The 12,095-nt window shown below is 39.5% G+C and overlaps 1 protein-coding gene across 1 annotated transcript; it reads right to left on the reverse strand.

Moving 5' to 3' along the window:
- Window positions 1-4,756: 4,756 nt before the first annotated feature.
- LOC122921412 (olfactory receptor 1019-like) lies at window positions 4,757-5,716 on the reverse strand. Its single transcript, XM_044271390.1, has one exon. It carries the CDS (start codon window positions 5,714-5,716, stop codon window positions 4,757-4,759), a length of 960 nt encoding a protein of 319 aa, XP_044127325.1.
- Between the last annotated feature and the right edge of the window lie 6,379 nt (window positions 5,717-12,095).

The raw sequence follows: 12,095 nt of genomic DNA on the forward strand, positions 1-12,095 counted from the left end.
CCTTTTATTTGTGTTTTCCTGTTGGCTTGATTCTAGGTGACCCTGGCTCCCTCCGTATTAAGTGCAGGGAACTGGTGGTCGTGTCCCCTCACTATTATAGGGTTTTCAGGTGTCACTCAGTCTAGGTACGTAGACATGCAACTTTCTATCACAGAGATCTTTGCATGGGTTGAGCAGTCAGGGAGAGCTCTAGGGCTTTAATAGGGCTCACCCTTTTGTTCCTTAGTTTGGGATCAAGTCAGTCGGATCTTTATTTGTTACTTCTTGTTTTCTGCAACACCATCCGTGACAAGCAGTTTACGACCATAAATGGGATGTTGCTGTATTCAGAAGAAAATGAGTAGCAAATGATGGAGTGATATTCTACTGTTATTCCTTGTGAAAAGAACATTTGGGACCAAACCACCATATTTTCTTGTAAAAAAATAAAAAAAAATTCACAACCAAGTATTATAAATTCAATAAAACCCCTGTTGGGTCAAAGTGATCACTACATCGCTTAAAATTCCTTGTGTGGAATGGTTTCCAAAGTGTAGTCCTTTTGCAGGGTTTCCACAGGGTCTCTTCAATTCCAGCAAAATCTGCCCTCCAAAAACCATATGTGCTTCTTGCTTTCTGAGCCCCGATGTGTGCCCATACAGCAGTTTATGACCACATATGGGGTGTTGGCATAAACTGCATAACCAGGGTAATACCACAAATAGAGTTTTTTTTTGTCTGTAACCCTTGCTGTGTTACAGGGAAAAATGGATTAAAGTGGAAAAGCTGCAAAAAAAAAAGGGAAATTTTTAAATCTCACCTCCATTTTGTTTAATTCTTGTGGAATACCTAAAGGGTTAATCACATTTCTAAAAATCTCTAAAATCAGTTTTTAATAACTTTAGGGGTGTAGCTTCTAAAATGGAGTCATTTGTGGGAGGTTTCTGTTATCTAAGCTCCACAAAGTGACTTCAAAACTGAATTGGTCCTTAAAACAAAGTGTCCTTTCTGCTGCAGCTAAGGGGGCATGTCCTTTCTGTTGCAGCTCTCTCCCTATCACAACTTAGGAGGCAGTTGAAGGATAAAACTAGTATGTGAGGCCATCTCAGTGACCCACACAGATAAATAAGGAAAAAAGATCAGAAGGGTAGCGCTACACATATATTTTATTGAAGAACTTAGTGGCTATACTAAATGTTTAATTCCATGCAATTCAAAAGTATTCAGATCCAGGTGCTGGTTTGAAAACTGTAGAAAAGTTTTGTGGGACAATCCCTTTAATAAATGTCCAATAATATACTAGAAACATTAGAGACAGTCCTCTCCATGCATGTTGATGGTCTTTAAGGAAGTGGGCAATTCATTCTGCTCCTTTTCACCCCTTTCCATTGCTTGTTTTACAACATACACCATGAAATTATATATATAAATGCATAAAATAATAATTTAGCAATAAAATTGCTAATAACCATCACAAAATAACAAATACTAATAAAAAATTTAAAAAGTGGATAAAGTGAGAATTATTAGCATCATTACTAATAATGCAAATATTGAAAATATAGTTATAATAAAGTACAATACAATAACATTAAAAAATTCAGAGAAGATTTAAATTCAAATAAATGTAAAACATTTCCAATAGTCACACTAGAAAATCATAGAGCAGCTTATTGTTTATTTAATTTTTTATTCGGTTTTTTCTTATTTTGCTAAATTATAATTATAACTATTTAAATTTTTTATTATTCTGTAAAGAAAAAAAGAAAATCATAGAGCAGCTTATTGTTTATTTAATTTTTTATTAGGTTTTTACTCATTTTGTTAAATTATAATTATAACTATTTAAATGTTTTATTATTTTGTAAAGAAAAAAAGATGAAATCAACAGCATAAAAGTTAAACAATATTACATATGAAAATTAAAATAGTGTAAATAAATAAAAATAAATAAAACAGGCTAAAACAGTGAGGTGCCTAATGAATTTCTATAGGTCAAATATCAATGTTTAATTTGCTCAAGCAATTACTGTGACTCTTATGTGTGAGTCACTTTTCACTGTATGAGGAATTACATTGCAGCAGCTTTCTTTGGTGGGATTATTGGATTCCCAGTTCTCTTGAGGTTTCTATCATTGACTATGAAGTAGAATAATGCTGGAAGCTCCTGTAGACTGGAGGAAACATGATCTGTGTAGGGTTTCAGCTTGAAATAATATCATAATTGGAGATGAGTACATTTTTCAAAAATTCAATTCGCCGGTTCGGCAAATTTTTGGGAAAAAATGTGGTTCGATCCGAATTTATTCACGCCGAATCACGTAAAAAAAAAACGTCTATTTCCTGGCTGCAGAGAGCCTGTATAGTGGTGTAGAACACTGTACCTTGCAGTAACACACATAGGGAGTCTGCTGTGGTAGTGAAATAATACTGTGAGTCCTGTAGATGACAGGGGTCGCTCTTACAATCACTGCACACTTCACTTATTTGGGCAGTCACGGGGCCAAAACTGAACAAATAACTCAGCCTTACAAGTCGATGTTAGCGCCAAGAAGAAGCGCACTAGTTTTACATCCATGTCAGCTGATTCCACGTAGATGTCTACGGAATCTGTTCTAATAAACACTTATACAAGTAGAGCCCCCCGACAGAGTGGAGAGGGGGTCAGCAGTAAGTTTGTGTTGACGTCACTGATTATTTTGCCCTTCCTCTGATCCGTCAGAACAATAACCGAATGAACCGAATTCCATCATCCTTTCATTGGTGAAATTTTTTAGGTGAAACAGGTGGGTGATTGTAGACCTCCATTTGCTGTATGGACTGAATTACGTCGTGGTGGGTCCTGCAGTAAACATAATGAAGACGCTGATGACAACACACCAGCAGACTTTGCCTTTACCATCTATTCACAATTAAATCAAGCAGCTTCAGTAAGTTGAAAATATTCTTGCGTTTTTATCTACTCCATCTGCTTTCAATCTCCACAGCACACAAGACATGACAGGAGAGCCTCTGCTTTGGAGTCCAAGTCCAGTCTCTTAAGATCAGGAGTTCCATCTGAATTGTGCAAGAGCTCCCTGTGCAAAGCCATAACAAAAGGACTCCATCCATAGGCATACACATCAGAGGAAGCTGAAGCTGGTTGCCCCAATTTTAATTCAGGAGCAGTAAACAGCGGGAAGCAAATAGAGGGGGCTGAACTCCACTGCTCTGTATCTCTTGTGAAGTCAATGTCTCCAACTATGCCACTCTCGCGATTTACAGCAAATACATTATTTTCATGTAGAGATCCAAGAATTATGTTGGAGGCATGTAGTGTATGCAAGCCCTGTGCCCTCTCATCACTCTCACGCTGTTCTGCACCTGGTTTGCCTGGGCGAACGGAGTCACACTAAAGGCTACACTACACTAAAGGCTTTTCAACATATAACATCGGTTCATACAGAACAAAGTCTACAATCACCCATCAATTTTCCCAAAAAAAGCCTGATTCACATAAAAAAGTCACCACTACATAAGTCAGTCCATACCGCTAAAAGGGCTTTACCACATATAACTGCACCGCTGAACGGCAATTAGGCCCTAATTTTTTTTCCACTTTTACATTACACAAAAGGCTTTTCAACATATAAGTGCAACGCTGAACGGCTAAGGCTACTTTCACACTGGCGTTTCTGGGTCCGCGTGTGAGATCCGTTTCTGGGCTCTCCCAAGCGGCCCAAAACTGATCTCTTCAGCCCCAATGCATTCTGAATGGATAAGGATCCGTTCAGAATGCATCAGTTTGGCTGCTTTTGGTCTCCGTTACGCTTTTGAGGCGGACACCAAAACACTGCTTGCAGCATTTTGGTGTCCGCCTGACGATGGGGAGCCAAACGGATCCGTCCTGACTTACAATGTAAGTCAATGGGGACGGATCCATTTTCCCTGACACAATATGGTGCAATTGAAAACGGATCCGTCCCCTATTGACTCTCAATGTAAGTCAAGACGGATACAAGCATTTGCATTGTCTGTGCAGATACAAGATGGATCCGCACGCAGGTGTGAAAGTAGCCTAATATATTTTTATTTTGCCACTAATACACGACAAACAGGGCTTTAGAACATATAACTGCACCGCACAAAGGCAAATAAGACGTACTGTAGAAATATTTCCTCGTAATAAACCCTATTAATGGCTGTATCAAACAGCACTTGCACTAATAAGAACGGTTTGCTGGAATTACAGAGCTGTATAATGGCAATTTGGATCCCCAGTCAGTGCAGAAAGATGTTCTATGTCAATAGTGTAGTATCCTGCTCTGATGAAAGTTGAATGGTAGTTTTTCTCATTCTTCCACGTCTTTCAGGTTTTGGTTGCCATTTTAAAGCATTTGCGATCATTTTAGCCGAGCAACCTATCATTTTCTGCATTTCTTTATATGTTTTCCCCTCTCCAATCAACTTTTTAATCAATGTACGCTGTTCTTCTGAACAATGTCTGGAACGACCCATTTTCCTCAGAATTTCAGAGAGTAATGCACTGTAACCAGCATGTACAACATTTGCTGCCTTCCTTCCTTAAATAAGGGCAATGATTGCCACCTGTTTTTCAAATAATGAATGACCTCACTAATTGAACTCCACACTGCTATTATTTTGAATATGCTCCTTTCAATAAGTGATTGAATTACAGAGAATCAGCAGCATGCATGTCAAAAATTGACACTATGCTTGGAGCACAGAAGAAAAAGAGGTTTTATAGTAATCAACTCCTCTTAGTTTAACTGCCATCTTAATATGATTTTGGTAAAAATGTATTTGATTGGAGAACCTCTTTACCTAGAGTCTTTCTTATAGTGTCTTTGACATCTTTATTTCGGACACTGTAGATGATGGGGTTCAGCATGGGTGTCACAGTTGAGTAGAGCATGGAGATAGTTTTGTCTATGTCTGGAGAAAAACGGGATCGTAGACGTAAATACAGAATCATAATGGTTCCATAGTAGAAAGTCACCACAATAATGTGGGAGGCACATGTGGAGAGAGCTTTGTACCTTCCATGAGAAGAACTGATCTTCAAGATGGTGGACACAATGTGAATATATGAAATCAGAATCAGGAGAAAGGATAGACTAGCTATTATGCCTGCTGCAATAAAAAGTGACAACTCATGAAGCCAAGTATCACTGCAGGATATTTGTAAAAATAGGGGTACCTCACAAAAAAAGTGGTTGACATGGTTGGTATGGCAGAAGGACATCTGAAAGGTGTAGATGACTTGAAAAACGGAGTTCATGAAGCTTGAACTCCATGACACAGCAGCAAGATTGATACACATCTTCCAACTCATAATAGTGTTGTAGTGCAGAGGTTTGCAGATGGCAGCAAATCTATCATAAGCCATGATGGCAAGTATGAAACACTCGGTAGACCCAAAAGCCAAATGAAATTGCATCTGGACAGCACATTCTAGTAGAGAGATGCTCCTATCTTTGGCCAATGTGTTATATAGGAGTTTAGGGATCACAGTGGTAGAGAAGAAAATGTCAACGAAGGAGAGATTCACAAGAAAAAAATACATTGGAGTTTGGAGTTTCGGATTAATGCTCACCACAATGATCAGTAGAAGGTTTGCTGACAATGTTATCAAATACATCACCAAGAATGTAATGAAACCAATAACCTCCAGGTATGGAACAGTGGACAAACCGAGAAGAATAAATCTGCTCGAAGATTGGTTGAACAGTTCCATAACATCCAACGAGACCCTGACCTGGACAAAAAGTCAAAAATAAAACCTTATTTTTTGACTAATATCTACCTGCAAGAGCTAAGGATAATGGTCCTTGAATATTGTATAGCCCTCTTATAATCATGACATGTACGATCAACTCCAGGAACAGTACAAAAAACACAGTACTTTGTCATATTTTAAAGAAAGGAGCTTATATAAGATCTTGTAGAGTAGAACCTGGTTATATTTCTCCTACATGAATTCACCCTTTCTTACCTGTTCTATGAATTAGACTTGTTGACGTCCAATTATCCAGTGGTGTGGTCTCCAATTCAGTAATGTGAAGGAGACTCTCTAATTGTCCCAGAGCAATTACTGAGCCATGAAAAACAATTTTCAAATGAATCTTCCAAAAGGGATTATTCTTTAATTTTTATATTTGCTTCTTTTTGTTGCTTGCATTAAAAATGATAATATACGTACGTACATAGCAATTTATTGAATGGAGAAAAGAGTGCTTGACACTCTACTGTGGTATGCCTGGTATAGAGCCTGAGTGGACTGCACATGGCAAATGGATTCAAGTCATTACTAAGTCATGCTCCACCTCCTCTAACCCTGCACTAGGTATAAGTGAATATATTAGTTTTGCAGTGAGTGTTAAAGGGGTTTTCATATATAAACATTTGTGGTATATCGACATATCAGATCATTGCAGGCCCCGTCTCAGGGACCTGCTCCTATCTTGAGTATAATGTTCCAAAAGTTAGGAAAAGAACACTGTACATGCGAGCCACTGATGAAGATGTCCCCGAGGGACATGTCCCATCAAGAGGTGGGGCTCCGAAGGGCATAGCAACAGGAAAAGGAAAAAAATGAAGAAACCTCGGTGACCTCTATGCATCTGAGGATCGGTACTCTTAATGTGAACAGTCTGAAAACCAAGGCGAGACGTCAGGAAATTTATCAGCTATTGTCTGATGAGAACTTTAATGCTTACATGTTACATGAGACCACACTGCAGAACATCGAGGTCTCCTTATCAGAGGCTGGGCACATGGGGCATTGTTGTAGTCTTCAGGGCTGAACATATATGATGGGGTGGGGGTTTGGAGAGGCCTCCTCCAAACATCAAGGCTCCAGTCCTACCACAGAAACCATGGAGTCAGCCACAGAAGAGGGATTTCAAGTGGTAAAAAGAAAGACCGTGTTATCTGAACAGGAACCATTCAAACATACAGTAAAACCATTCAGACGCCAAGATTACCTGCTTTAGAAAGCTGTCCTGGGAGTTTCCATGTCTTAGGAGAAGGTGATTATATCTGCAGCCAGAATATCCAGGGGGCCACTAATAAAGATGTCCCCGAGGAGAGAGACATTGCGTTCTCTGTGTCCACCAAGCGGTGGGGATCCAAAGGGCATAGCAGCAGGAAAAGGAAAAAAATTAAGAAACCTTGGTGACCTGTCTGCATCTGAGGATCAGTAGTCTTAATGTGAACAGTCCGAAAACCAAGGCGAGAAGCCAGGAAGTTTATCAGCGATTGTCTGATGAGAACTTTAATGTTTACATGTTACATGAGACCAGACTGCAGAACAATATCAAGGTCTCCTCATCAGAGACTGGGCACATGGGGCATTGTTCTGGTCTTCTTGGCTGGACAGATATGATGATTAATTGTGTGTCCAGTAATAGTGACCGTGCAAGGAATTTTCACACCTCAGCTTTGGAATAAACAGGACACAGGGATTGTATGAAGCATTGTATGTACTGCACTGTAATCATCTCATTGCTCTAGAAATGTGGAAATTGTTGCTGTTTTTTTTTTAATAAAAGATTGACAATATGGCTCCTCCTTTCTACAGCACTAAAGTGGAAAAGTATAAGTAGATATCTTTTGCTTCCGATTTTTAAAAGACGAAAGCTTGTCTTTAAAAATGCCTGATGTTTTTGTTTTTTGGCTAGATAACGTTGACCTGCCAATTTGAACATCAAGGTGTGAGCTAAACTTTACTAAGGGGACAGGCAAAAGCCTACACAATATAGAGGCAGACCATGTGGCTGCTATGGAGCCCTTGATTAAAGGAGGACCTGCCCTGGTTGGTCCAATTCCTTTTTCTACTGGATGGTGGGAATCTGTCCAGTAGTCCCTTCTCCAGCAGAATGTCAGCAAGGTGAGAGATGGGAATTGGCGCTAGAACCATATAAGGAATGCGTACATGTAATCAAACACCAGTTTCTTCTTTCACCAGAATGGTCAACCCACTTGATCTTTGCCACAGGGCCCTTCTCTGTAATGCAAGGGATTTTTTTTCCCACCTGTTTTTGGAAAGAAATACATCGATAGCACACATGTTGGCATTGTTCTTACAAATGCAACTTTACCATCTATAGACTCCCACATGCATGCTATGTCTAAACTTTACTTTATAGAATGTTTATTGTCATTTTTTTTATATCCGCAAGGTTCACACATTTTAAATGTTTTTTTTTTTAAAGTTGAGTTAAACCCCTTCAGGACTAAGCCACTTTTTGCCTGTTTTTTTGTTAGTTTTTTTCATTTTTCACCAGACTTTTTTTGCAAATCTGATGTGTTATTTTATGTGATAATAACTTGGGAAAACTTGTTCTTTTCCTAGCCAATCTGAGACTTTTTTCTTGTGACACATTGTACTTCATACAAGCTTTGAGTCAATATGTTTTACCTTTATTTATTTAAAAAAATCCTACATTTACAGAAAAGTAGCAATTTTGAAAATTTGAATTTCTCTGCTTTTAAGATGGATAGTGACACCTCATAAAATAGTTATTATGTAACATTCACCATATGTCTTTTTTATGTTGCAGTTTTTTAGTAAATGTTATTTTAAATTTTTTTAGGACGTTAGTAGGCATAGAATTTTAAAAGCAATTTTTAATATGTTCAAGAAAATTTCCAAAACCCACTTTTTCACAGATTATTTTAAGTATTAAAGGCGTTTTCCAAGATTTTGATACTGATGACCTATCTTTAGGATAGGCCATCTGTATCTAATTGTGGGGGTCTGACACCTGGGACCCCTGCAGATCAGCTGTTTGCGAAGGCATCGTCTCTCCTGTGAGCGCCAGGGCCTTCTGCTTACTAAACACAGCACCATACATTGTATAGTATTGTAAGGTATTGTGCTGAGCCCCATTGAAGTGATTCCAAGCACAGCCACTTTACGTTGGACCGCGAGAAGGACGCAGCACTCACAGGAGCGCCAGTATCTTCTCACACCAATCAGATACTGAGGACCTATCCTGAGGATAGGTCATTAGTATCATAGTCTCAGAAAACCCCTCTAAGTGGCTCTGAGGGGCTTACATAACAGAAATTACTCCATTTTGGAAACAACACCCTTCAAGATATTCTAAACTGATCTTAAAAACTTTGTTAACCCTTTGGGTGTTATATAAGAATTAATGAAAGATGTAGGTGAAATTTAAATATTCCACTTTGTAAAGTTTCTGAGATACCCCTACAATAGTATCTTGGGGAAGGTTGACAACTTGTGTTTTACACTAGAGAGAGTTTTTTCAGAATCTGCATATTTGAACGCACATAAGACATTAGACCCAAATCTGTTAGTTGCATCGATACTGCATTATTTCTAAAGTCAATTGTCAGTAGAGAGAAGGAAGACATTTATTTGCATCTCTCTGTCTTTAAGTACCAGAAAACAGACTTGCAAACATTTCCATATGTATCTAGTGTGAGTGTTCCCAAAAAATGTTAGGAATATGTAAGGATTCCAAACAAAACATCAAGGGGAAGAACTTGTCCTCCAAGAGCCAGAATGTGGGCAGTAGCAGCACCATCTATGCGTCCAGAAGTAGAAGGGTTAGTAGCAAACAGTTGTCCCTGTCTTTGAAAAGGCACATTAGCATTGAGGACTGAAAGAAGATGAGATTGTGGATTTGAAGGCTCACTCCTCCTCTCAATCCTTCTTCTTACAGCCCCAGAAAAGCCATGTGCCATGTCCTCCTACTGCCTGCCACTGCCTTTGCCCCCCACCTCCCCACTCTGTGACTGGGCCACTGTGTTGACTCCTCATGCTGTTGCCACCTCCCCAATCTGTGACTGGGCCACTGTGTTGACTCCTCATGCTGTTGCCACCTCCCCACTCTGTGACTGGGCCACTGTGTTGACTCCTCATGCTGTTGCCACCTCCCCACTCTGTGACTGGGCCACTGTGTTGACTCCTCATGCTGTTGCCACATCCCCACTCTGTGACTGGGCCACTGTGTTGACTCCTCATGCTGTTGCCACCTCACCACTCTGTCACCGGGCCGCTATTCTGCCTGTTTTTCATTGTTAACATCACCATTTATTTTACCTTTCTTCTGATCTGTCAGAAGATCAGAAAAATGAGAAACACAAAACGGATCCTGTCTTTGGAGCATCCGTAAGGCCTGTATCACACGGTCCCTATATTGCATCAGGATATGATTTGGAAACCAGAAGCAAGAGTGGGTACAAAACACAGAAGACATGCAAATATTCCAATCACGTGTCATCTCTGTTTTGGATCCACTCCTGTTTTTTTGGGGCCTTAGCAATACTGATGGATTATTGAGCAAATGCTGACCGTGTGAAGGGGGATGGTCAAAAGACAGGATCCGTTTTTTTTTGGGTTGCTCTTATGACAAATGAGAAGAAGGGCTAAATAAATAGTGTTGTTGGCACAAACTTACTCCTGACACCCTCTCCACTCTGTCAGGGGAAGCATGTAACAGAACAGGTTCTATAGACATTTATGTGGAATCAGCTGACGACGGTGTAAAAGGAGTGCGCTCTTTCACGCTTTAGTAGAATCTTGGGCCTCTGCACGGTTCTTTATACCTGACGCTAACATTGACCTGTAAGGCTGAGTTCATACTTGAGTTATTTGGTCAGTTTTGGCCCCGTGACTGCCCAAATAAGTGAAGTGTGCAGTGATTCTAGGATCGACGCCTGTCATCTGCATGTCATACGGACAGTTTTATTTCACTACCACAGCAGACTCCCTATGCATGTTACTGCAAGGCACAGTGTTCTACACCATTACAAAGGCTCTCTGCAGCCAGGAAATAGCTGTTTTTTTAACGAGATTCATTACAAATAAATTCAGATTGAATCTTTTTGGGAAACTGGGCAAACTGGCCAAATCAAATTTTTGAGAAATCCATTCATCTCTAATTACTAAAAAAACATGTTTTTAGACCCTTGCTATATAAGTAAAATGGGCAAACTTCCAAAAGGGTCCAATTTATTTTATTTTATTACCACGATACACTGTGTATGCAGCTTGTCACAACTTTTGGTCTGTCTGGACCACGATGGCCCTCTCTGAACCCCACCCCCCAGTCTCCATTACAGAAACCACAGTAGCATTCAATTCCATGAGGGAGCATCAACATAAAGGAGCAATTTTTTATGTGCTGACGCAAATCATCAAACAGCGATGTACCACCTCAACAGCCAGATTCAGTCCTAGCTGGACTCTTGGCCTTTCTCTGATGCATACCATGTTCCCTGACCCAATTCTGGGCAGGCTGATTAGAACAGTGGCCTGAGTTGGCCCATTATACTCTGTCTCCTACCTCCAGGTTTTGGACGCTTGATCCCAACAAGCCACTGTTTTTTCCCATAACACAGTGTGTTTAAAGAGAATGTGTCATCAGAAAATGAACTGCTGTTTAAATCACTTTTTCATGTTTAATATATTTTTTATTCTTTCTTGACAATGTTATTTTAAATTTTCCATGTCATTTTTATATTTAAACTAAAACCCCAAATCCTGCAGTTTTCGCACTGGCCACTAAGCCTATTAATTGGTGCTCATTCGTGGTTTGTACAGATCACTTTACTGAAGTTATCTGCTTATCTGTCATTCTAATCCTACCTGTAATGATATCACCTCTGTGTATAGATAAGAAAGGACTCACCATTCACAATAGGTGATTGTCAGAGCTTATCTGTTCTTTCCCTGTACAATGACCTCTGCACAGGTCACAGAGCATGTCTAGAAAACTCTCCCATAGAAGTCAATAAGGTCCCCTCCTGACCATTGTGTCTATGGATATGGACCATGTTGCTGCCGTAAAGCAGTTTTTTTAATGCTTTGTAAATACTGTTAACAACAGCTCAGGTAAGATGGCCGCCCCATAATCATGTTCAGGAAATAAAATAAAAAAATCTACAATCAGAAAATAAAAACAGATTAGAAAACAAGGAGATGTGTTACTATTTGGTTTTAACTGGTAGATAAAGTTTTTTGTGACACCTTTGCTTTAAACATCATCTTTCCCCGGCAAGAGACAATTTTTGGAAGCTTTTTAATATAAAAAATAATCATATATATAACGGCACGGTGTGCTTTTTAATACGCCGTTGGC

This window comes from Bufo gargarizans, chromosome 11 (genome assembly GCF_014858855.1).
Source record: "Bufo gargarizans isolate SCDJY-AF-19 chromosome 11, ASM1485885v1, whole genome shotgun sequence".
NCBI classification, from domain to species: domain Eukaryota; kingdom Metazoa; phylum Chordata; class Amphibia; order Anura; family Bufonidae; genus Bufo; species Bufo gargarizans.